The following is a 26,227-nucleotide window of genomic DNA, read 5'->3' as shown; positions in this document are numbered from 1 at the left end:
CTCTCATAATTTTAATGACTCTTTCTTGTGGATAACTCTCATATTGCTATATTAAGTCCACATCAGTTTTCTGAGCTCCAGTTCCAAGTCTAACTCCTACTTGCCATATTATTTATTTCTTTGCAGGTATCATACACACCCAAAAATGAACTAGTTATTTTTCTGCTTTCTCCAAAATTTTTTGACTTTGCAAAGAGTTGCAGTACAACTTCTGTCCCAATCATGGGACATTTCCAACTATTCCCAAGTACTTGTCAATTGCATCTTCAAATTATCTCTGAAATTATATTATTAGGGAAGTATTTGGTAAATGTCAAAAAACATAAAGAAGATTAAGGAGAAAGGAGGCAGAGAAAGGAGAAGGAAGAGAAACAGGAAGATAAGAGGAAGAGAATGAAGAAGAAGTGGAAGTAGAGGAGGAGGAAGAGAAGGGGAAAGAAGAGGAGGAGGAAGAAGGGAGATATATAGAAGAAAAAAGATTCATAATCCTATATTTCAAATAATCTGTGCTAAGATGTTTGTGAATATTGTTGTAGTTTCTCTCTATAAGTGTGGTATGATAACATGCGTGTTCTAAAACTGGTCTTCATTTTTTTTGAACTTGTATATGGTCTTTTTTTATATATTTTTTATTGGTTGTTCAAAACATTACAAACCTCATGATATATCATCTTTCATACATTTGACTCAATTGGGTTATGAACTCCCATTTTTACCCAAATACAAATTGCAGAATCACATCGGTTACACACTCACATTTTTACATAATGGCATATTAGTGACTGTTGTATTCTGCTGCCTTTCCTATCCCCTACTATCCCCCCTCCCCTCCCCACCCATCATCCCTCTCTACCTCATCTGCTGTTGTTCAATTCTCTCCCTTGTTTCCCTCCCTTTCCCCTCACATCCTCTTCTATGTAATTTTGTGTAACATTGAGGGTCTCCTACCATTTCCATATGCTTTCCCTTCTCTCTCCCTTTCTCTCCCCCCACTCATCTTTATTTAATGTTAATCTTCTTCTCATGCTCTTCCTCCCTGTTCTGTTCTTAGTTGCTCTCGTTATATCAAAGAAGACATTTGGCATTTGTTTTTTAAGGATTGGCTAGCTTCGCTTAGCATAATCTGTTCTAATGCCATCCACAAATTTTTACCCCTCACACTTCAGATAGAGCCCTAATAAGCAGAATATACAAAGAACTCAAAAAATTAAACAATAAGATAACAAATAACCCAATCAACAAATGGGCCAAGGACCTGAACAGACACTTCACAGAGGAGGACATACAATCAATCAACAAGTACATGAAAAAATGCTCACCATCTCTAGCAGTCAGAGAAATGCAAATCAAAACCACCCTAAGATACCATCTCACTCCAGTAAGATTGGCAGCCATTATGAAGTCAAACAACAACAAGTGCTGGTGAGGATGTGGGGAAAAGGGTACACTTGTACACTGCTGGTGGGACTGCAAATTGGTAAGGCCAATTTGGAAAGCAGTATGGAGACACCTGGGAAAGCTGGGAATGGATCCACCATTTGACTCAGCTATCGCCCTCCTCGGACTATTCCCTGAGGATCTTAAAAGAGCGTACTATAGGGATACTGCCACATCAATGATCATAGAGGCATAATTCACAATAGCTAGACTGTGGAACCAACCTAGATGCCCTTCAATACATGAATGGATAAAAAAAATGTGGCATCTATACACAATAGAGTACTACGCAGCAATAAAAAATGACAAAATCATAGAATTTGTATATGGTCTTTATAACTCAATATATGATGAATAATCAATAGCCTTCTATAGCAGAATTGTATCTTATAAAAGCATCATATTTTATAATATGATAATATAATATTATTTTATAATTCTATCATAATGTGGTATAAAAGGCAATACTTATTCTGGTTGTTATTTTCTCCTGATGTAATCATTGTTAAAATGAGCTTTTTTAAAAAAAATAGATTGTCCCTTGTAATAAATTCTATATGTAGAAGCATAGGTATGCTAAATTCTAAGTCCTTTGATATATTTGATATTAATATGACCTCTAGAAATAATGGAACTGATTACACACCCATAAGCAAATCATGAGAAGCTTCTGTTTCTCCTTATTTTTTTGTTTTATTTATCAGAATAAGAAATGCCTTATTTTATCAGTCTATTAGTTCTTCCTTTCCTGCCTTTGGGACTAACATCAAGAAGCATTTTGTGGGAGGCTGCGGTACATGTCCTCTGTAGATCAGCTTTGCCATCAGAGAAAGACACACTCTTTTAGAGACACTTACTTTGGAATAGATCCTGGTATATGATTTGGGTTAATTACTGTCATCATCCTTCAAACCCTTGGCATGGCTTCTGTTTGAATAAGCAAATTTAGCATTGGTGCCAAGCCAAAAAATTAATTCTTAATGTAGCTGGACATAAAATGCTATGAAATCCAACTGTTAAAAGGGAATTAAAGCTTTCTAATTAGACATAACTAACAAAAGACCAATAATTTATTGGGCACTATACAGAAGGGTATTGCTTTTTTAAACTAAAATGTTTTTCATTATTTTTCCAAAAAAAAAAATACTGTATTTGGTTCTGGCTACTTTGTTGTCAATAACAGGTTTTGTTTGAGTCTTTTACAAGAACAAATTACTTAATGTTGGTATAGAAGTTTTTAAAATGTGTCTTTTTCTGTCCTTCAGAAAAACCTCAGAAAATTTGGCACAATACTCATCTATGTATTTTTGTATAAAAGATATAAAATTCACATATTGAAACCATTATGCCTGATTAGAGCACACAATTGCAAAGGATAGAGTATGTATGAGAAGATTGGTGATTAAGAAAGAGCGCGGCTGGAAAGCCAGGAGGGGGCAGTCTCGATACTAAGATTACATTGAGTTTTATTTTATTCACAGTAGGTAGTACCAGAGAGTTAAGGAAGTAATTAAAATATACTATATAAATTTAGATAGAAAAAGAAAAATATGGAAATAGTTAAAGATACTTTAGCCCTGATTAGAAAATGGGACCAAAATTATTAATTAACTCATTCTTAAATTTTGAAGGGGGAAATTTTCAGACATTATTCCCTTTAACCCTCTTTCTTGTCCTTATTCCCAGAAGATAGTTAACCACATTTACCATGAACCTCTCCTCGAGGAAAACTCTTTGTATTTTATATCAATTGATCCCATTGGGGAGAGGCTTGAACTGTTGGCAAGTTCCTTCCTGCTGTATCTTCCAATCCTGGTCCATGTTAGTTGTCCCTGTTCCATATTGGGAATAATCCAGTAATTCTGGACAGTAAAAAACTAGGCAAAAAGTCAAGAAAGTTCTCTTCATGTAATTTTATTTATCAAAGAGTAGATTAAAAATAAAGGGAGAATAGAAAATAAAATGGAAAATAATAAACCATGGAGCCAAAAACTTATAGTAAATTAAATTAAAACTGATGTCTTGAATAAAGATAAAAATATATTAAATAAAAGATAATCAATTCATTATTTGTTTGAAATTTCTTGCTTGAAAAAATAAGAAAAATCAGCACTCGGTGGGGGGCGGAATTCAAGAAGTTTTTAAAAAATATTTGTTTATTTATTTTTTTTTGGTGGACACAATATGTTTATTTTACTTTCCATGTGATGTTGAGGATCGAACCCAACGCCCTGTGCTTGCCAGGAAAGCACGCTACCGCTTGAGCCACATCCCCAGCCCAGGAGGGGATTTAAGAACTTGTAACAGAGTTTGGAACCAATTAGTTTTTATCATAGTCCTTAAAAGTTAAGCTTGACTCTGGGTAATGTTAAGAATATGATGCACTGAAACTAATGTAATCTTCCCAATATAGTTTTCACTGAAAAGAAATTAGAAGTCAGTTTCAGAAGTCTGACTCCAGTTTGAGCCTCTGAAACTTAGAAATACATAGAAACCAATTTGTAAACAAATCTTTATTGGGATTTGTGTTCTTTGTTCAATGAAGAAAAGGGTAAATAGTTTCAAGAGTGGTTGACAGAACTTCAAGGGGTTCAATTTTTATATAATGATCAACAATGAATTTTGTAAATAAGAAAATTGATTTTAGAGGGAAGGTTTTGACTAAAAGTGCAAAAATATTTATTGGTTTTTAAGTTTCAAGCTTTGTCAAGCTACTTACCGAGTGCATGATGAGACTATACCTAGATGGAAACTTTATAATTTAGAGAATATATGAGCCCTAGCACACAACTTTCAGAGTCTCTTTCAACACTTCTACATTGTTTTTTTTCTAGGACTTCCTTTAAAAAATGATCCTTGGGGCTAGGGTTGTGGCTCAGTGGTAGAGCGCTGGCCTAGCACATGTTAGGCACTGGGTTCGATCCTCAACACCACATAAAAATAAATAAATAAAGGTACTGTGTCCATCTACAACTAAAAAAAATATTTTAAAAAAATGAAACTTAAATGAAAGATACTAAGTTATAACGCCCAAAAATATGAAATAAATGATGGATTAGAAGATTTTGTGGTATTCTTTCAGTTTCTAGCAATTTATTTGTTCATTTGACATATATTTATTAAGCACTGATTTATATGCTATTCAGTGTTCTAGTTGATGACAATACAATAATGAACACACACAAAAAACTTCCTGCCCTGATAAGACTTACAACGATAGACAGAAGCAAGAAAAAATAAATAAAAGTAAATCAGGACATTTTCCAGTGTGCTGAAGGTTAATAAGACTTATGAAAAAAATTAAAGTGGGAAGGAAGTGGGAAGTATTGTTATATGAAATAGGGTATCGAAGCAAGTTTTCATCGTCGATGTTGACCAAAGACCAAAAGAACGTGGGTGAGGAAGCCATATAGTTATATGGGAAACTATGCTTTAAGCAGTGGAGCAAGAAGTGCAAGGGTATGAAGGTAGGGGCATGTGTGGGCTGTTTCAGGAACGGAGATTCTGTATTTCTGGAACAAAACACTGAGAGGTTCTGAGACCAGAAAGGCAGACAGGTCCAGGTCTCTGTACAGCTGTACAGTTCATTGTAAAAGATCTGGCATTTTCAGAAATGGTAATCCTCTGTAAATTTAAAGCCGAAGAATGATATGATCTGACTTATACTGGCAGAGGAAACAATCTGGATGGTACATTGCTAACAGCCTGTATGTTGGGGCAGGGATGGCAGCAGAAAATCCTGAAAGATGGTAATTATAATAATCCAGGTGAGAAATGATAGTGATTAGACAAAGTTGGCAGCTGTAAAATGAGGAATAGTGGCTGAATTCTGGATTACTGGGTATATTTTTAAGGTAGGGCTGCTGGGATTTGATGATGGATTGAGTATCACATAAGAGAGGTCAAGGATACTACCCTATATATATTATTTTTCCTGAGCAACTGTAAGAAAGGCACTGTCATTTGCTGAGATCAAGAAAGTTGCATATGGGGCAAATTGTGTATGGTATGGGAAAATCAGAAATTCTTATTTGGATTTATAAGTTGGAGGTGTTATTTGGACATTAAAGGAAGGCTGAGAGCATTAGCTGGTCATCCAACTCTAAAGTTTAGAGAAGAGAGCCAGACTAGAGATTTTTTTTTTTTTAATTGGAGGTGCTAGTGTATCAAAGGTATTTAAAGTCACGGGACTAGATGACAACCCCATACATTGACAACACTAAGAGAGCCCATAAAGAGAATGATTCCGTTGACCTATCCAGTCAGCTAAATCTGGGAATATGCAAAGCTCCAACCTGTCACATCTGCATTATACACACGTCCTTTGGCATATCCAATCCTTCTAAAAAACAATGTCATTCATCTGGGTCAAACTCTAGAAAATTCTGACCTACTGGATACTGCAATGCTTGCTTCCCTGGAATCTATCTCAATGCTCCCTATAACTCTAGTCACTTATTTTTTTAATCTCCTTATTCCTATTATTTCATTTTTATCATTCAACTTCCAGTTTGGGCAACTTCTGATGGAAATTTTAAGGGACAGAATTTATTAGGTTAATTTGCTTCAGTCATTGATCATTTTAGTTATGTACAAAAAGCAAAAACAAAAACAAAGACAGATAAACCCACTTAAAATGTAATAAAATCTAATCATTGACAAAGTTATTTTATCCCTCCCATCCGTTCTCTCTCTTCTTTCATGTTTTCTTCCCTTCTTTGCTTTATTCTTTGCTTTTGTTTTTAAAACAGGTTATTTGGATCCTACACTTAGTCACTATTTACAGGTCACATACTTTGGACCAATAATCATCCCAGACCACTGTGGAATTTTTATGTCCAAAGATTATCTTCACATTCGCATCATTATAGTGTATAAATGCTATGAAATGGGGATGGTTTTGACATCAGTCTAATTAAATTAGCTTTCTACTACCGGTCTGTGGCTACAAATAGCTGCAAGTCTAATGAGCATATGTTTCCCAAATGAAGTCACATCCATCTCATTTAAAAAATTAAACACATTCATCTAATTTGAGCTTCAAGTTGGAAACAACAAAGTGCATTTTATATTTATTTTAATGTGAGGATCCTTTTTATAAGCTGAATCTTAAATACTAAAAAAGTAATTAATCAGTCCACATTCCCAAAGAGCCTGGAATTCTCCTGATACTTACCTATTTTCTTGTTCCAGGATTTGGTCTTTCAGTACATTTCTGGAGTTGATTGCACTCACTTGCTTTAAAGCAGGACCTGGAGAGGAAGAGGGTGAGTGCTTTTATGTCCATATAAGCAAACAATTCATTAAATAGAACTAAATAAATTTGAGACTCCATAATCAAAAACTCTACAGAGAAAGTGTTTTTTTTTTCTTTTTGGGGGGGGGTGGTGCTAACTTATTTTGGATCTTTTATAGAAGAACCAAGTATTTGCCAGAGGAACCCAACTTCCAACTCTAGCCTTTAAAAGAACAATAAAACTCCACCGAGGCTTATATATGTGTGTGATTATTGTAAAGATTAGAAAGAAAACCGTACGGTAAATCCTCCAAATCTGTCATCTGTTGATATGTTACCAATACCAATAGTCGCTTCCCATGCAGCAGACACTATTCTAAGGGATATGTATCTACAACTCTTTTCATCTTCACAACTACCCTAAAGGGAAGCTTCTATAATTGTCCTTGTTTCACAGCTTAACAATACCAAGGCCAAGAGGGATTATGCAGGTCACATAGTTATAATTAACAGAGAATGAAGTTCAAGTAATTGTTAGTGAATTTGTTGGTAAACACCTCAGAGGTAGCATAATAGATTTTTGGACCCCCCCCACCCCCAATACACAGCATTATGATACTTAAACTCCTTAAATTTCCAATCTCAAAAAGGAAAGAAGTAGACTTTGAAGTGTCTAAGGTCAGTATGTAAATTCTATGCTTTATTATTTCTAGAAGTAAGTGCCTAACCCAGCAGGAAAGAATCTGATTTATCTCGACTACCTCTATAAACACAGGATCCCCAGGCTTAAAGAATGACAATTCAGTTTGAAGATGTTTCAGCCTTTCTTCCCAATGTGCATTATCATTCTCATATCTTCTAATAAAAATATTTAAATTTATATATTTACAGTTTCTAGTGTGTATCACATGCATCGTATATACTAAGTGCCAAACAAGCTGATAAGGTAAAAAAGAACTGGGAAAGTTACTTGTAGTTAGTTTGCAAAACGGAAAATAAAACAGAGAGGATAAGCAACTTGCCTGAAACCCAGATTTGTCAGAAAGACACAGAGAGGGGTGCAAGCTACACAAGGAAGAGTGAGCTAGGCCTTTGGCCCTGTCTTTTCACACTAAGTCACTGTCTTGTGCTTATTCCTACATGTTGATATATGTTTAAGAATTAATAGGCTCTCTGGCATGAAACAGAGGCAACATTGGATTCTCTTCCAATCTGTCTTAATTTAAGCAAGATACCTAATCTCTTTGTATAATCAAGATCATTCAGCCTTAGGAGTTTTTTGGGGGATTAAGTCAATGCAAAACACATGAATATACTAATATAGTTAATACTCAAGATATACCAACTTTCACCAGTATTATTAGTATGCACAAGAATTAACCAAGACTAGACTTGTAAATATGTAAAAAATGTTCTCTTACATCTTTCATCATACACCAACTTCTCATAATCCCTATAAAGTGAGATGCATAGATTTTTCAGAGCTAAATCTTTTTTTTTTTTTTTTTTGTATACTGAGGATTGAACTCAGGGGCACTCAACCACTGAACCACGTCCCCAGCCCTACTTTTTTAAAAATTTGTTTTAATTCATTACACATGACAATACAATGATCTTGACATATCATACATTTTAATCAGATGGGGTATAATTTCTCATTTTTCTGAGTGTACAGGTTGCAGAATCACATTGGTTATACAGTCACGTATATACATACAGCAATAATAACATCTATTTTATTCTGCTGTCCTTCCCTTCCTCTCCCCTCCCATCACTTCTCTCAACCCCATCTAATGTGACTCACTTCTTTTTTTTTCTTTTTCCTCACATCGTCATACATGTATTCTGTATAATGATGATGGTCTCCTTCCATCTTCTGTGCAATTCCCCTTCTCCCTCCCTTTCCCTCCCACCTGTCTTCCCTATTTAGTGATAATCTTCTTCTCATGTTCTTCTTCCCTGCCCCATTTTGAATCACCCCTCTTATATCAGAGAAGACATTCTGCATTTGTTTTTTAGGGATTGGCTAACTTCACTTAGCATAATCTGCTCTAATGCCATCCATTTCCCGGCAAATGCCATGATCTTGTTATTTTTTAGTGCTGAGTAATGTTCTATTGTGTATATATGCCACATTTTTTTTATCCATTTATCCATTGAAGGGCATCTAGGTTGGTTCCACAGTCTAGCTATTGTGAATTGTGCTGCTATAAATATTGATGTGCCCAGCCCTACTTTTTTTTCTTTTTTTGTATTTAATTTAGAGACAGGATCTCACTGAGTTGCTTAGTGCCTGGCCATTGCTGGGATGGCTTTGAACTCATGATCCTCCTGTTTCAGCCTTTCAAGTCGCTGGGATTACAGGTGTGCGCCACTGCACCCGGCTGCTAGATGAAATCTTAAAGATCGAATATATCTCCAAATCCAATTTATACTAAACAGTCTTTTTACTGTTTACTTACTATGTTATCTGTTACCAACTTCAGCAAAGAAAATGAGAATGTTCTAGAAAAAATAAAGTGTGAGTCACAAGCAGTCTCTTGAGGGTAGGAGAGAGAGAGAGAGAGAGAGAGAGAGAGAGAGAGAGAGAGAGAGACAGAGACAGAGAGACAGAGGAAAGAAAGAAAGAAAGAAAGAAAGAAAGAAAGAAAGAAAGAAAGAAAGAAAGAAAGAAGAAAAGAAAAGAAAAGAAAAGAAAAGAAAAGAAAAGAAAGAAAGAAATTAAATAGGTAGGTAGGAAGGAGAACACACATTGTTCAGTTTCACATCAGCCACCAGGAAAAACAGCTAGTTCAAGCCCTATATTTCACAAATAGGAAGAACCAAAAGAGTTCACTCCTGTGAAGACCAACATAGTGTTTCAGTGCAAGGACTAAATCTGAAGAGCTCCTGACTTCAGACCACTGTATTTCCCCACAATGTTGTGCTAACTTATACCCCAATTATAATGTCATATAACTTAATTTAAAATGAAGAATTATGTGTCATTTAAAGGAATTTCTGAATAGGTTCAAAACCAAAAATGATGAATTATAATAGATGAATGACAGATCACAGGGTGATTTTAAAACTGGGGATCACATTTCTCAAACTGCACTCCCTGCCAAATAGTTCTCTTCTCCTAAATCTTGGCCAAAAAAGTCCTCAGATAGAATTTGACTTTTCCTTATCACTTATGCAAATAAATCTTCACAGACAGGCCTACATCTAACATCTGTGTGAACCAGGGCAAGAGTTCAAATGAAGGTCCACATACCCTGTAATCATTTTAAAGTTATAGATAGAACTAGAGGACTCTTAAATAAGTTCTACTGCTTACCATAACAAATATGCCTCCCCAAACACTTGGAAGAAAAGGTCAGGGGAGATGTTTGGATTCTTGACACTTTTCCCTACTGTGTACATAGCAGTCTTTGGTGAGGTAGTCCCTTAGCTCTCAATCTTTCCCACCCCAGTTCAATCCTAAAACAGGAGAGCTGCACACATGTTCCATCCACATGTTCAGGCTCTACCCATCACCACCATCCCCAGGCGGGGAAAATTCTCAGGTCAAAAAGTTGTGCACGCCTGCACAACAGCTGGTTCTTTGCGCAAGCAGACCCAAGGCAGATACAATTGTCCTGGTCCTAGGACCAAAGAATTCTGGAATCTGAAGACAAAGGTAGAGCGGTTAAGAAACGGCAAGTGGAAAGGGCTCAGGTGGTGGATGCCATCTCTTCACCAGAAAGTCAGGCACGAAAGGCAGAACAGAGACTCTATAAGGCATCAAGTACTGACCCAAGTGTAAAGGTAGTACTGCAGGAATATATCACACTGGATGTAACTGAGTTTGAAGCTATTATTTAATGAGGAATTTCATATCATTGAAACCTACTTTTGCCCTGCTTTCACAGTAAGCTAAAGAAATCATACCATATATGGCTAACCTTCGAAGGTTATCTATCTATCTATTTATTATGAGTAAAGTATTTTTATGGGCTTTTACTAGATAAAAATACTAGATAATAGATTTTTAAAAAGCCTTTATATTTTCATCTAGTATCCAAATAAATTCAAATCCCAGAAATATTCAATTTCAAACATATTCTATTCCTAGCACCCAAACTGTCTTTACTTTCTATCTTCCTGAATTCTAACACAAAATGCAAAAATATTGAAGTTATTAGGAAAAAAAAAGTTCAAATTATACATTTCTAATGGCATATTTCTGGAGAATTGGTAGTATCTGTTAGGATAATTCTAAGAATAACATTGCTTCTAACCTGTTACTGTAGAAGACACATAAATACATAAAAAAACATACAAATGCAGAGAAGGTGTGGCATTTGTATGCCAAAAGGGATTTGAAAAATAACAAACCCACAACTTTTAAATGGCCCACTGTTCATAATTTGTAGTAAATTGGAATTAAAAACATATTCTGTTTGATTCTGGAGATATCTTTTTCCAATATAATATAATCTATATTTTAAGTGACTTTCAATAAATGGCAAAAAAAAAAAAGACACTGGCTCATAGTGTTGTAAATCATCCTGTTTACTTCTGAAGAGACACATATTTTGATGCAGTTATTTAATAAACATCTAGCTGGCACTTGTCATTTGTTTGCATGTGGCTCCATCAGTGGTGAGGACAGAGAAAATAATAAGACTCCTTCCTTCTGGAGATGCACCGTGTATTTTTAAATATATGCACAAATAGAATATTTATAATATGAGAAGTAAAATCAGGGAATTAAAAAAAAATAGAACTCAATTTGTGTGTCTTAGCTAAGGTCCAAAAATGACTTTATTTTGGATTTCATGACATTAAAATAATAATTGATCTTGTTTTAAACCAGTTTCATATTCTATGGCATTTATATGCAGGTCAAGGGTAAAGTGAGTTTAGACTAGATATTGTTGAGTCATTTAGAAAACACAGAGACATATTAGTGTAAGTCATGAAATTACAAAATAATCCAGAAAAGGCCTAGGAAAATGATCAAGGTCTGATGGTCTACATGAAAAACCAACTAAAGCTTTACAAAGAGATGATGTGACATCCCACTTTCAGAGCAGGCAAGGACTGATTTCTGTGAAATATTAAAATAAAGCTGGATTTCAAACATCCCTGTGTCCTAAGCATTAAACAGGGATGGAACCACTTATTTTGTTTTAAAAAGTCTATGAATCTGATTTTCAAATTCTATGACTATAGTTACAAAAATTAGTGAATAAAACCAATTTCTAATTCTTCAAAGTTAAGCAGATATGTTTCCATGTATTATTATTTTTTGTGTGCATCCAATAATTTACCTGAAATGTTTCAAATAATTACTTTTTGTTCCTTGTGGATTTATGCTTTAAGCTTTGTGTTCTAAATGTTAAAGACAGAATGTTTTGACCCATTATATTCTAGACTAGACTAGAATTCATAAATCATCTAATCTCTTTATAGATGAAGAAACAGACACTGGTGCATTTATATTTATTCTTAAAAGCCATAAAGGAGTTGATGTTTAACTGGTCTATCTCATTGTCTTTGTTTCTTTCCTATCGAAATAAAAGAGCCTCGCCCTTGACTTTAGCAGGATCAATGAAAAAGAAATGTACAGCAAGAGATTAGGTAATTAATAGACTTTCAAAATGCATAGGCATATTATGTCTTAGGTTTATTTTTTATTGTATCCTTACCTTCTTCTTGTCCACTGAAAACCTGAAGCAAATTATGGATGTTTTGGGTTTTCGATACCAGCTCCTGATATGTTCCCATTTGTGCTACCCTGCCACTTTCCATCACGACAATAAAATCCACGTGTGGCAGAAGCGTGAGGTTGTGTGTGACTAAAATACGAGTCTGAAATGCAAAAGTGTTTATTCTACAGGTTACAAAATATGGCATAAATAGGACTAGGGATGTAGCTCAGTGGGGGACCATTTTCATGGCATGTGTGAGGCTCTGGGTTAGATCTCCAGAAAAAACTGAAAAACAAACAAACAACAACAAAAAAATGGCACAAATATTTTTTTTTTTAAACTAAAGTCACTTTTTTCGTCTTTATTATTTGAGAGTGTAATTTTTGTAGGTGACAATTGAACACAGCATCCATACTATCTCCTAGACATACTGCTAGATCAGAAAATATCTTACAATTGTAATTTTAACCCTTTGGTTAGGGTATTGTTCAGTCATTAGAAATTAACTGATTTCATAGCAAATTTTAAATAATTTCATATCTGTCACTTCTGCTTAATGTTAGGGTTTAGATTGGGTGTCCCCCAAAAGTTCATGTGTCAGAAAATGCAAGCAGATTCAGAGGTGAAATGATTGGGTTCTGAGAGCCTTGACCCAATCAGTGAATGAATCTCCTGATGGGAACTAACTGAAATTGGGCAGGGTGGCTGGAGGAGGTGGGTTATTGGGGACATGCCTTTGGGGTATATATTTTTTATTGGTGAGTGGAACTTCTCTCAGCTTCCTGATTGCCATATGAGCTTCTTCCCTCCACCACACTCCTCCATCATGATGTTTTGCTTCACTTCAAACCATGAGGAATGGAATTGGCTATTGACTGAGACCTCTAAAACCATGAGACCTCAAATAAACTTCTTCTCCTTAAAATTGTTCTTGTCAGATATTTTAGTCACAGTAACAAAAACCTGACTAAAACATTTGCCTTTAAAAAAAATATGCCACCGTTAAAAAATGTGTTTTGTTCAAATTACAATTAATAAGTTTTATTTTTTAATCTTTCATATTATTATACACATATAAATACAAGTGAATGAGAAGTTTTTATCTTGGGTTCATCCCAGTAAATCAAGAAATTTTTACATTATTTATTGAAATAAATATTTTAGAATTTTACATATATTTTCCAGAATGCTACATATTAACAAATCTACAAACATATTATCATGGAATGATTGTGATTATGTGGTCAGATAGACTTTGAAAAATCTTTGCTATTCTTAAGTTGAGAAACCTCAATTTAGAGTATGATTTCCTTCATATGTAAAATAGGAGTAATGATAATACCTATCTTAGAGAATTGCTATAAGAACTGAAGTCACTAATTTAAAGAGTCAAGCATATAATGCACTTGGTAAATATTAATTTCTATTGTCTTTGCCCCATTACAAAATGATGGAATCATTATTATTGCTGTTTGTAATACCAAATTTTAAGTAAAATGATTCTATTTTTTTTAAAAAGTAGTACATACCAAAATACCATTTTTCAAATGAAGTTAACTAATTATAATTCACACTTCCCCTTAGAGTAAGGTAATTGTTAATGAGGTAACTACCTTATGTACATACTTATTACTGATATAAAGTTATGCAAAAAATCTCAAAAATGATCATTGAAATTTACCTTTTAAAGGGCAATACAAATATCTCATCTTTTCATGTGAAAGTCGACTATTTTGTTTAAACAAATGGGCAAGATAATTGGATTAGTAGGCACAGTGCTAAGCAGATTATCCTCCCTTTGACTCCCTCCAAGGCAAAAATGATACTCTGAGTACCTTGTTTTTTAAAAGGCCCGAGGACCCTATCACTTTTTCAAAGAGCTGTTTTCCGACGTGAACATCCACAGCAGACAAGGGATCATCCAGGAGGTAGATGTCAGCCCCACTGTAGACAGCTCTGGCCAGACTTACTCGTTGCTTCTGACCTCCACTTATATTCACACCCTGAGTATGGAATAGAAGTTACATCTAAGTGCTTTTTCATAGCAAGGTCAAGATAACAACCCAATATGAACACTCAAAACTTTATCAATTATTTCCTAGGCTTATCTCCATCCCATTTCCTAGTTCTACTAACTTGGGCAAATTAACAACTATGTCTACCTCCTTTTAACTACTTACTCTCAAAAGAAGAGGCTACCAATTAAGGAAAGAAGAATTTTCAAAGCTCTATGTCTGAAAAGTTATGCCTGTAGAATATTAAACAAGATATCTGGCTGCCAACTATATACTGACACTAAGTGATCATTTTTAAATTGACACATAGGAAATCGAGAATAATGGCTAAATTACCAAAGCTGTAATCAACATGTCCTATTTTCTCCTGTAGAAAGATTAGTGCAAGTCTTGTTGGCAAAAAGACAACTCCAAGAAGCAAAAGTAAGGAATATACATCACTATGTGAAAATTAAAGTTGACACATACAGCTATGTATAGAGAATTATGGGGTAAGGCACCCAATTCACTTGATTCATTTATGTTTAATGTTTACTGATCTTATTTTAAAGCTCTCAATGCAACGCAGAACTTAGCCAACGGCCTACAATTGCAAAATGATATTGCTTCTTTGCATTTAACAATCGTCCTGTTACTCAACAGATATCTCCTCAATATGATTATATTCTGGGGGCTATGTTAGCCCTTCAGACTCAAAGATAATAAGGGAGTTGAGCATGAAAATGTATATATTAAGGAATGTGGTTCACATGTGTGTGTTATGTGTGCATTTGTTTGCATGTAATTATGGTAGCCCCTGACTCATATTTTGGGAGAATTCAATAAAGTGTGTAAAAATATTCCTAAATCCAACACTGAGTGTGGACACCGTTGGCATTTGGTATTATTACCCAATTACTCCTCTCTCTAATTCATCTTCTGACATGTCACCATTTATCCTGTAATTATATTACCATCTTGCTTAAATACCTTGCATTCCCACATCTCACTCTTCTATCATCCATGAGCAAAAGCATCTTTCTCAGTCTAAGTGCTTTTATTATGGTATTAATACCCGCTTCTACTTCTCTCCCAATGATGCCCTCAAGTGAATATGATTGACTGAGCAGATTGACCTACCCTTTCATAGTAGACCCAAGGATGTTCATTCTGCTGGGGAGCCACATTTTTTCTTTTCAATTTGAAGGATACCCTAAAAAGTTCTCTTGGACAGCAACCTCTCTCTCAGTGTATTGAGTATAATGATGTCTTCCCTCCCTTCTCATTTTGCAGAACATTGTTTATTCATCCCAGTCTCATAGTCTCTCATGAGCCTATCAGCTCCCACCTAGTTCATCCTTTATTCCAAATACTTAGTGTATGACACCAGATAATGGATAAATCTTGGTAAAGACAATCGATTAAAACTGTTGGTAGTGTTCCGCTAGATTACTTGAAGGCTGGGTGACAGCTCTCTCACTTACCATCTTATACCCCAAAGCAGAATCAGAGTATATAATAAATTCATAAATGTTTGTGTTTAATTAAAAAGTGTCAAAGGAAAAGATCATTAAAAGAAAAGGAAAACTCTATAGTCATTGTCTTGGATATCTCATAAACAGCTGTAAACAGATTTCCTTATGAAGTATTCAATTCCATGTTTGTTTTAAAATACATCATATCACATTGAGAAAAAGCTAATTAAATGAAGCAGGAATTATAAATAGTAATATCATTTAGTTCCTATCCTAAATCAGTATATCCAATTTTGAATTTTTTTCCTTTTAAAATTCTTTATACTTACATACAATCAGATATTCATATTTTTAGAGATAGTTTTCTCAGCGTGTTTTTTAGTATGCACTAACAAGTTTGAAGAAATCACATTTCTGCATGATTTTAGCAATGGCATCATTTTGATCAGGGATAATGAAGATGCCCAGAAAAATACAGGGGTTTAGAAAACAATAAATCTATTTAATATTATTGAAAAATTAAATCTACAAAATAGCAGACTATGAAGGAAGCCAATCTTATTTAGAAAGTCAATTTTGGTTCCTTCTGGATTTTATAGATTTCTTATAGATTTATCCTTATAGATTTCTACTTCCTACAATTTTGTTGCATACCATATTTTATTTATCAATGTATAAAATTGCCTATGCCTGCTCCCTTTTCAGATATTTGAAGTACTCAGTAAAGATTATTTATTCATCCTTATATCCACATGGATTGTAGACCTCAAGGATACTTCCACATTCATGCTTAAATGAAGATTTTTGTTACTGATCAGGGATAATAAATTATTTAGGGGTTCATACTTAGTGATATATATATATATATATATATATATATATATATATATATATATATAAAGTCTGAAATACTGAGCAGAGTAATGATTATTCATTAACACAATGTAAATAAAATAGAACAAACAGTGAGATGACTGGGAAACAAGTCCATTTTAAGCAGGAATAAGCCAGTGTAGAGCAGGCACATTAACAAATGTCATCTCAGAACCTCCGTAGAACCAGAGCTTGGTGCTCTGATGCTCCTTTCCTGATTGGCCTTATACAGAGAAAAAGAAAAAAAAGGAAAACTCTTTAGAAGGAGAACAGCATTGTGCTAGGAACTAAAACAAAAATGTTGACAATCTAGTTGGCGGACTTTAATTCCACCCCCATGGATACTAACAAATGAATTGTTTTTTAATCTGTTTTCTATGTAGCTAATTATAAATAATTTTTTGCCCTTAATACTGCCATCTTCTTCACAGGAATTCTATAATGAGTTTTTAAAAATTGTAGTTGGATAACTCTCCAAGACCTCAATAAAAAGACTATTAACATTTTATTAGTGTAGCCGAATGCTATTTTATTCCTGCATATGATAAATTATATTTTCCTTACTCTTTCTCCAATCTCAGTTTGATCTCCGTTTGGTAACTGCTCCAAGTCAGGAAGGAGAGCACAGGCTTCCAATATTCGCTCATAAAACTGCTTCTGCATGATGGAGCCAAAGAGAATGTTTTCTTGCAAAATGCAATTCTGAATCCAGGCCTGCTGGGAAACATACGCCACAGAGCCCTAAAGAAAGAAAGAAGTAAAGGAATATTCTTAACAAGGAAAGAGGAGAATTTGCATGCACCACATGAAAGTATACACAGTCCATGGGTTCTGTGCGTGCACACACGTATGTACACACACATACAATTTTAAATCTAGGTTATTTCCCTACATGTAAACATACAGATTATGGTATCCTGTTTTAAGATTATATCTGTTAATTAGCAGTCCCTTCAAATGAGTTAATTTGTGCTTTTTACTTTCTTTCACTTTAGCTTGCATCACACTTATCTGTCTTTATTAGGATTTTCTGGAAGCAGATGCTAAATGTGTTATTTTCTAGGGCTACCAATAACAAGGTACCACTGACCCAGTGGCTTAAATAATAGAATGTTATCTTCTCACAATTCTGGAGGCTAGAAATTCAACATCAAAGTGCCAGCAGGGTTGGTCCCTTCTGAGGCCTTTCACGTGGGTTGTGGATGATGGCCTTTTCTGCTTTACATGGCATTCACTTTGTGTATGTGTCTGCATTCTAATCTCCTCTTCCTAAAAGAACTTCCGTCCTATTCAGTTAGGGTCCAACCTAATGAGATTATTTTAACTTGATCAACTCTTCAAAAATCCTGTGTCCGAATGCTATCATATTTTAAATTACTGAGGATTAGAACGTCAACATACAATTTGGGGGACACACAATTCACTCTAAAACAGAGATAGAATTTGAGGTGCAGATTTTATATTGTATATTGGGGCTCAACCCCATGGAAAGAAAGGAGAACGGAACAGTAGGTAGAGGGAAATGTCATACTGTGTGATTCAGGCCTGATAAAGCTGTGTCCAACCTTCCAGAGTTTTGGAGGAGTGTTGTCCATTAGTTGTCCCATGTTAGACTGAAAAAGAGTAGGATCTTGGGCTGGGTCAAGGCCAACACTGATGGAGCTGACATGCTGACCATGTATTTCCACAACAGGCAGCAAGTCCTTCTTAAAAGGGTGTCCTGACAGCACACATCCATGTCTTATACATTGATTATCACTCCTGAATTCATTTTTTGATTATTTATGGCTTGAAATGATCCCTAAACATGTGGCAATTTACTCCATCAAATGTCCTTTTAACTAACCCTTCTTTTCTGGAAAAGAATATATAATATTTGAACCAGAGACTCACCTTTTATTCTGACCCATGTTTGGATTCTATCCAAACATTGATTTTGGAGTATCTTAAACACTGCCCGCTCTACAACAATAGCAAATGTTTAAAGTACTTTCTGAGATAGGCATATATGCAACTATTAGCCTTTTGATTTCAACCAACCACTTTAAAGATCAAAGATTAAAGTTTAATTCTTCTTTGTTGAACATGTAAGACACAGAATGGCTTTTGATCAAAAACAGTATAGTTCTGATCTGACCTGATCTTGAACACAAAAGTAATTGCTCTGGAATTGCATTGTGAAGGGAATAATCTGAACTTTGATTAGAATAGCCTATGAAATCAACCCACAGGTGAAAAATATTTTGAATGCTTGTGGCATATTAAGCAAGTTAAGCAGAAAAGAGAATAAATTAAAGAACATAGAAGAAAAGATTGAAGAATATGAAAAAAAACATAACTTAAAACAAAAACTACATGGTCTCACATTGCTATTACAGGGATTAAAACTGGCTAATCTGTTTTTACAAAGATGTAAATGTTTTCTTTTATTGTTATTATAATTATTATTCGCCTCTCACAAAGGAAAATGCATTTTGTTTCATACATAATAATGAAACTACAGTTGAATTTTTGGAAATGCAAAGTAATCTTCAGATCTCTAATATTCTATCAAAGAACACTGAATACTGAATATTCTTTATGAATGACATCTTTTGTGAGCCCTTGATACAGAATAGGGGATCCTAGAGAGTCTTAGAGTTTGACTATTATGATATAAAATATGCCTCAAAAAAGTAATCATACTCTGAATGCTACACACAGAAAAACACTTTTTTATTTTATTTTTTGTACTAGGGTTTGAACCCAGGGGCACTTAGCTACTGAGCCACATTCCCCTGACCTTTTTAGTTTTTATTTTGAGATAGGGTCTTGCTAAATTGCTTAGGGTCTTGCTAAGGTGCTGAGGCTGCCCTTGAATTTATAATCCTCTGGCTTCAGACTCCCTGGCCCTGGAATTATGGGCATGAGTCACTATGCCCAGCTCACAAAAGCACATTTTTTTTCCCTCCATGGTGCTGGGGATTGAACCCATGGCCTTGTGCATTCAAGGAGAACATCCTACCAACTGAGCTAAATCCCTAGCCCTACAAAGAAACTTTTAAAACTCTAAATGTGAAATTGGTCATACCATTATAATGATCACTTCACTTAAATAGTGCTTATCAATATGATACTTATACATTTGTGATAAAATATTGGGAAAATAATTCAGAGTGTAATATGTCAAATCCTGCGATAGATCCAAAACAAATAATTCTGAAGATCAAGCAACCACTTACAGAGATTATAGCTTCTATCTTGGACACCTACAGTTTAAAAAAACAGGTGGGGGTCCCTCTGCTTTACCATTCACAATGGCATTGATATGGTTTCTTTTATTACAATGAACACGCTTTTTAATTTAAAACACTCAAAATGTCAGAAAGAATCCCTATGTCTTACCATAAAAACCTCAACAATCAAAATGAAAATAATGCTAGTCATTAATATTCATAGGGAGCCAGCTGACTGTACCATAAACTAACTAGGTCTTGGTATATCCTCTCATTTTAATCATTACCCCAGGCCTTTTGCTCATTGTCATTATTAATGCATTATGTAAAACCTAGAATTGATATCATTTTTATGTTTATCAATTCCTAATTCTTTTCAAGATCAAATAAAGACTACCTCTTCTCTGATTCTTTTTCTTACCCTTCAAAACAGAATTCTTTGTTGTTTTTTTGTCGATGTTGTTATGTGTGTGCTTTCATTCATTTTTAATAACTTGTCTTAACTTACTTTGGTATTTACCTCAGTTGACTATGATCTCTGAAAAAAAGAGGAACATATCTTGTTCATGTTTGTTACTCTAGTACTATGCTATAGATGCATAGTATATGCTTCATAGCTGCTTATTGAAAATAGCTTTAAATACTAAATGAAAATGAAATTACTATGATCCTCTTTATGTTTGCAAAGAACATTCATTGGTCCAAGAAAAGTTATAGATATCTTGAACTATATGGAAAGAGCTGATTGCAATCATTATGAAGAACTCAGGGCTAAAAGATGGTATACTTAAAGTTCAAAAATAGTAGTACTTATTAAGTGTAATCTTATCTGAAAAAGTCATAGGGATTATATTTGATCCTACACTAGGTAACAATAAAGCTCAGAGAAAACAGAATAATACAAGTTAAGTCATAAAGACTAGAATCAATAAAGTTATAAGGATATGAGGAAATATATGTTATGAGGAAAGAAAAAGGAGTTGATAGAGTTAATTTTTTTCCAGGGAGGAAAAAAAAAGTAAGGGTAAAGAGGAACTGGTCTCAGATGCATAAAGTTTCTCCCTTTTTAGAGGTGAGAAGGAGGAACTGGGCTAGTATTTTACCTGAGGGTTAATTAGGTTCAAGGAAAAACTCACAGGGTAGTCTAATATTTCAAAACCAGTAAGAACTTGTTGAGACAGTGTGATGGTGCATGTGTATAATCCTAGAGACTCAGGAGGCTGAGACAGTAGGATCACAGGTTTAAGATCACAGCCTCAATAACTTAGCCAGGCCCTAAGTTGAATTTTTATCTACTTCTAAGAGTAGAATAAATATCTGAGAATATATTCTTTATAATTCAGTGACTGAATATTAAATATAAGCTATTAATATTATTTATTATTTTTTCTGAGGTTTCTTTTAGGCCACAGATATCACCCATGATCAACTAGCTAAAAGACTTGTTAGAAATGGAATGGCCATAATTACTTACGGAAACTTGTAATGAATGGTAATTAGAAAACTAATCAAATTACAGTATAAATAAAATTCATTTCTTTATAATTGGTTGCAATTTGGTTAATATCATCAAACAATTACTATAAGCATTTATAAATGATTTGCTGAAGAACTTAGAGGACAGATCTCTGTTACTAATCTATCCATAGCTAATCGATTTTTATGGATATTGAAATGTTTGTTATAAACTAGAAATACCCTTTAAATTCTCGAATCTTCAATTTAATTTGATAAATTCTTATTGAAACTAATGACAAATTGGTTATGGCCACTTCGACAAGATTTTGAAAGAACACGTCAGTGCTACCTTTCTCTGGACGACTCCTGTAAGCTTCTGCATTTCCCCCAGGATGGCAGACAGCACAGAGGACTTCCCAGACCCAACCTGCCCTACAATTGCCACCAAAGCTCCTTCAGGAATCTTCATGTTCAAGCTGCATGATGAAAAAAGGGGAGAGATGATGGAGAGATTTTTCACATTTTTCTACAAACACTTAGGCTTCCAAATTGCAAAGAACAGGTGAATTGTAAAGTCCTGAGAGAGGAAACAAACAGAAAAAAATCACTAAGAAAATGAAAGGTACAATGAAGGGTTAAAAAAATCTTATTCACTATATTAATTTGTTAAACTCTAAAAAAATGAAAGTTGACATAATTATAGAATCCAATACTAAAATAATTTTTCAAATGTGCCTCAAATCAAGACTTACTCTTTTAGTACTGGAATCCCTGTTTTATCCCAGGAGAAAGAGGCATTAGTAAACCCAATGGCATGATCTAGGAAAAAATAAATAAATGCAATAATGCATTTTGGATTAGAGCTGATTACCTTGAATCCAGAAGTCTAATAAATATTGAAGGTAATGAATAAGTACTGACCTCCTATGTAGTTTGTTTCAATATTTCGAAGAGAAAGCTCCTCAGAGTTCAGAAAGTCTTCCAAACGACACAATGATATCCTTGTCTATCAAAACAGACATACACAGGATCTATCTGTTGTTGAAGCAAAATGTAAACTAAAAAGCTCTTACTGTAACATACAGACCGAATAAATATTTTAGATGCAATTTCAAAATATTGATATAAATAGAGCAAGCATAGTTTGAATTGTTTTAATGATATAAACAAGTTCATCCTTAAAGAGCAGTTTCAAGGGTCAAAGATCAAAACACATCATCTTTGAAGGAAGGCAAGAAAGGCAGCAGTAAAAATTCCTCCCTATTATTGTATAAAAACATAATTAATCAATAATTATAGAAATATTAATTTTCTACCCTTGTTGAGGTAAAAATGATAAAATTACATATATTTAAAATGTATAACAGCATGCTTTAATATACCTATACATTTTAAATGATTATCACAATCAAACTAATTAACATATCCATCACCTTACACAGTTATTTTTTCTCTATGTAATGAGAATATTTAACATCTACTCTCTCAGCAAATTTAAAAAATATAAAATACATTATTATTAATCAGAATCACCATGCTGAATATCAACTCTCCAAAACTCATTCATCTTACAAAAAGTTTGTACAGTTTGATCAACATCTCTCCATTTCTTTCCTGGCACCTCCCAACCTCTTGTAACCACTCTTCTACTCTGTGCTTCTACAACTTTTTTAGATTTCACATGTAGGGGAGATAATGAAGTATTTGTATTTAATGTGTCTGGCTTATTTCACTTAGCGTAATGTTCTTCCATGTTTTCACAAATGGCAGGATATCCTTCTTTCTTATGGTTGAACAATAATTCCTCTGTATATGTGTGTGTGTGTAAGAGAGAAAGAGAGAGAGTATGTGTATGTACCACTTTTTCTTATACATTCATCTATCAATGGACACTCAGCTTGTTTCTATGTCTTATGGGCTGTGGAACTACTGTAATTAATGTGGGAGTTATTATTGAGTTATTCTCAAGACAGTAATTTTATTTCCTTTAGATACATATACCAAAAGGGAGATTGCTAGATCATATGGGAGTTCTATTTTTAATTTTTTAGGAAATTTCCATGCCACTTTCCATAATGACTGTACCAATGTACATTCCCATCAACCATGTGCCAGCATCCCCTTTTTCCATATCCTCACCAGCATTTTTTGTTATCTTTTGACTTTTTGATGATAGCCATCTTAACAGGCATGAGGTGATAACTCACAATGATCTAGAAAGATTAGATTTTAAAAGAAACTTCAGATTGACGTATCAATTGGACTTCCAACAATAAACAAATCCATGGTTTTGGCAATACAAGCAATCAATTTTAGAAAAAGAATTATAAAATATTGAGCTACTATTAAGATAAATAAAACCACTCCCCCACCGAAACTGAGTACATGAAATCTGCAGTACATTTTTATTTTGTATTAGAAGACATCAATTGTTAACATTAAAGATGTAACTGGGCTGTGGTTTCCTTTATAGAGTACATCATATCAATACACACTGCTGCTGCTGCTTTTTCTCTCCTTTAGACAATTTTTTTTTAATTTAAATGAAGGCAGCAGTAAGCCACTAGATCTTTAACACTTTGAGATATGAGACCTTTAGCTAGATTCCAGTTTTAAAAGCAAATCCAAATCATTAGTTTAAGAACTAACATTTTCTTCAAGTGAAGTGTGCTGTGGAAATAAGAGTTAAAAGCATCACATCCAAGGTACTTCTGTGCCCTCTGTTGGTTATTCTAAGGAAGATAATATGAAAAAGATAGGCTGTAACAAGAATGACTTCATTGGTATTTACTATTCATTTGTTATTCTTCATTCAAAAAATAATCAAATAAAACAAAAGCAAAGTTCTTAGGTCAAAGAGCTGATTGTAAGAAACAAAGACCCACTTTATGGACCCAGACTTGAGGAAATGGTTCCAATGGAAGATGCCTGAAGAATCCAAGCACGATTTTAACTTGAGTGAATCTCAGTGGGAAAAGAAGGATACAGGAACTCACTTTTTTGAATGCCCCGTGGCTTTTGCAGTTTTTACTCTTTGTAGTAGCTAAATAGTCTCTATGGACTAGAGGTTACACCTAAAAGCATGCCCAAGCCAGCTCTCAGGTTTTTTTTGTTTTTTTTTTTTTTTTTTTTTTTTTTTTTAATCAGACTGGTGTTATCACTGCACTTTCTCACTGCTTGTCTTGCTTATTCAGTAGTGATGACATGTTGCTGAACCCAGGGAAAACCTTCAGATCTGGGTACATACAAAGCACCTGATTATAAACCTTCAGTTATAACCAAGTGAACTCTGTGATGACACAGGAGCTAAGTAAAAGAAACCAACACCTAACAATGAAAATAACGTAACATGTTGAAATATTTAAAAGTCACAATGTTCTCTACCACTTATTGAATCAGGAAAACAAATTTGAATGCAGAGTTAAATAACTACAAAAAGGGAATATATGATATAAAATGACAAAAAAATAAAATGTACAAAATCATTGATTTTATAGAGAAATGATTCTTAGTTTAAGGATACTCTGAATGTACCTGAACCACAGCTGAGATCACTGTTGGTAAATCAAAAAGAGGAATCCTCAGAATATTAAACAAAGACAAAGATGTGAATGCTTTAGTGGCTGTTAAAATGTTTCCTTCATCCAGTGAGAAATATACACCAAAGGTGGCCAGAGACACCTAAAATTAGATACATAATTTAAAAATATATTTATTGCTTGCAACCTAATAAGTTATACAGTCTTAAAAATTAGGGAAGAAAATTTCAATACTTTTCCCTTTGCTTTTAACTGAAGAATATCAACTATGATACCCATCTGTTTTTTTTAATTAAAAAGTATTTTAAATTATCAACATGGAGACATATAGAATTTCCCTGATTCTCATTACTACCTAGAGTGCCCATTTTGATTAAAGTTAAAGTCCAGTTGAACATGGTTTGTTTGTTCTTTGTTTTCTTGCCCTTTGATTCATTTCTCAAGGCAATTTATACTCTAGTTTAAATAGCATGAGATACCTGATGATTAAATGGTGTGAAAGAAAGAGAATACTTCACTTTATATCAATTCACTTCTGAAGACTAACTCTACAAGTTTGACGTTGTTTTCAAACTACTATAGACTTTCATTTTCTCTTGTGAAATGAGAAAAATAATTCATATTATTCTGAGAATAAAAAAAAGCAACATATATAACTTGGCTTGCTCATAGGAAAAATACTCAGTGTTACTTCCCTTCCCAGCTCCATATAGTGTACCTTTGGTTGCTGCTTAAAAGGAATTAATCATGCCAAATGAAACTTTAGAGCTGTAATGAAGCTCTGAAGAGAAGATTTTTCTTTTTAAGAATTAAAAAGGCATATGTTCAATGTGAGAAATTTCAAAGGAACAAAATGTGTAAAAAATACAAACCAATAGGAGCACATTTTCTTTGAGCTGTTTGTTCTCTAATCTCCCAAAATTAATTATTAAAATTATTAAAATTTTTAATTTAGACATAAAATTTTACTTTAAATGTTTTAATTTCAGGCAATTTGGAAGCAAACCTACAAAGTTAAATTAAAAATCAAAAGAGGAAATATATACACTTACCAAAAATGGAATGCAAGTTAACATCAGCATAGAACATACAGAAAGATATGTAGATGATTTTTGAAACTCCAATTCCTGATCTCGAATTTTAATAATCTTATTTTTATAGGCAGGTTCCCATGCATAAAGTTTGAGAATCTGTAAAGAAGTCAGACAATGAATATTTGACAACTAATATTATAGAAGAAAAGACTAAATGCATACAAATGCACACTACACATACACACACACACACAACACAACTGAGGGTAAGTAAAAAAAAAATGCTCC

General features: G+C 33.9%; 1 protein-coding gene across 1 annotated transcript in view; it reads right to left on the bottom strand.

Annotated features, from left to right (window-relative positions):
- LOC113199044 (multidrug resistance-associated protein 1-like) overlaps positions 1-26,227 on the bottom strand; it is a 91,473-nt gene that overhangs the window by 28,090 nt on the left and 37,156 nt on the right. The window contains exons 8-16 of the mRNA XM_026411930.2: positions 25,958-26,095; positions 24,901-25,047; positions 22,288-22,372; positions 22,119-22,185; positions 21,716-21,842; positions 17,258-17,434; positions 14,187-14,354; positions 12,349-12,511; positions 6,614-6,689 (exon numbers count right to left, since the gene is read on the bottom strand). Coding sequence (XP_026267715.2) covers positions 6,614-6,689; positions 12,349-12,511; positions 14,187-14,354; positions 17,258-17,434; positions 21,716-21,842; positions 22,119-22,185; positions 22,288-22,372; positions 24,901-25,047; positions 25,958-26,095 — 1,148 coding nt within the window. The remainder of the gene's footprint in view (positions 1-6,613; positions 6,690-12,348; positions 12,512-14,186; positions 14,355-17,257; positions 17,435-21,715; positions 21,843-22,118; positions 22,186-22,287; positions 22,373-24,900; positions 25,048-25,957; positions 26,096-26,227) is intronic.

This window comes from Urocitellus parryii, chromosome 2 (assembly GCF_045843805.1).
Source record: "Urocitellus parryii isolate mUroPar1 chromosome 2, mUroPar1.hap1, whole genome shotgun sequence".
Lineage (NCBI taxonomy): Eukaryota > Metazoa > Chordata > Mammalia > Rodentia > Sciuridae > Urocitellus > Urocitellus parryii.
This window is presented reverse-complemented; position numbering and strand designations above follow the sequence as displayed.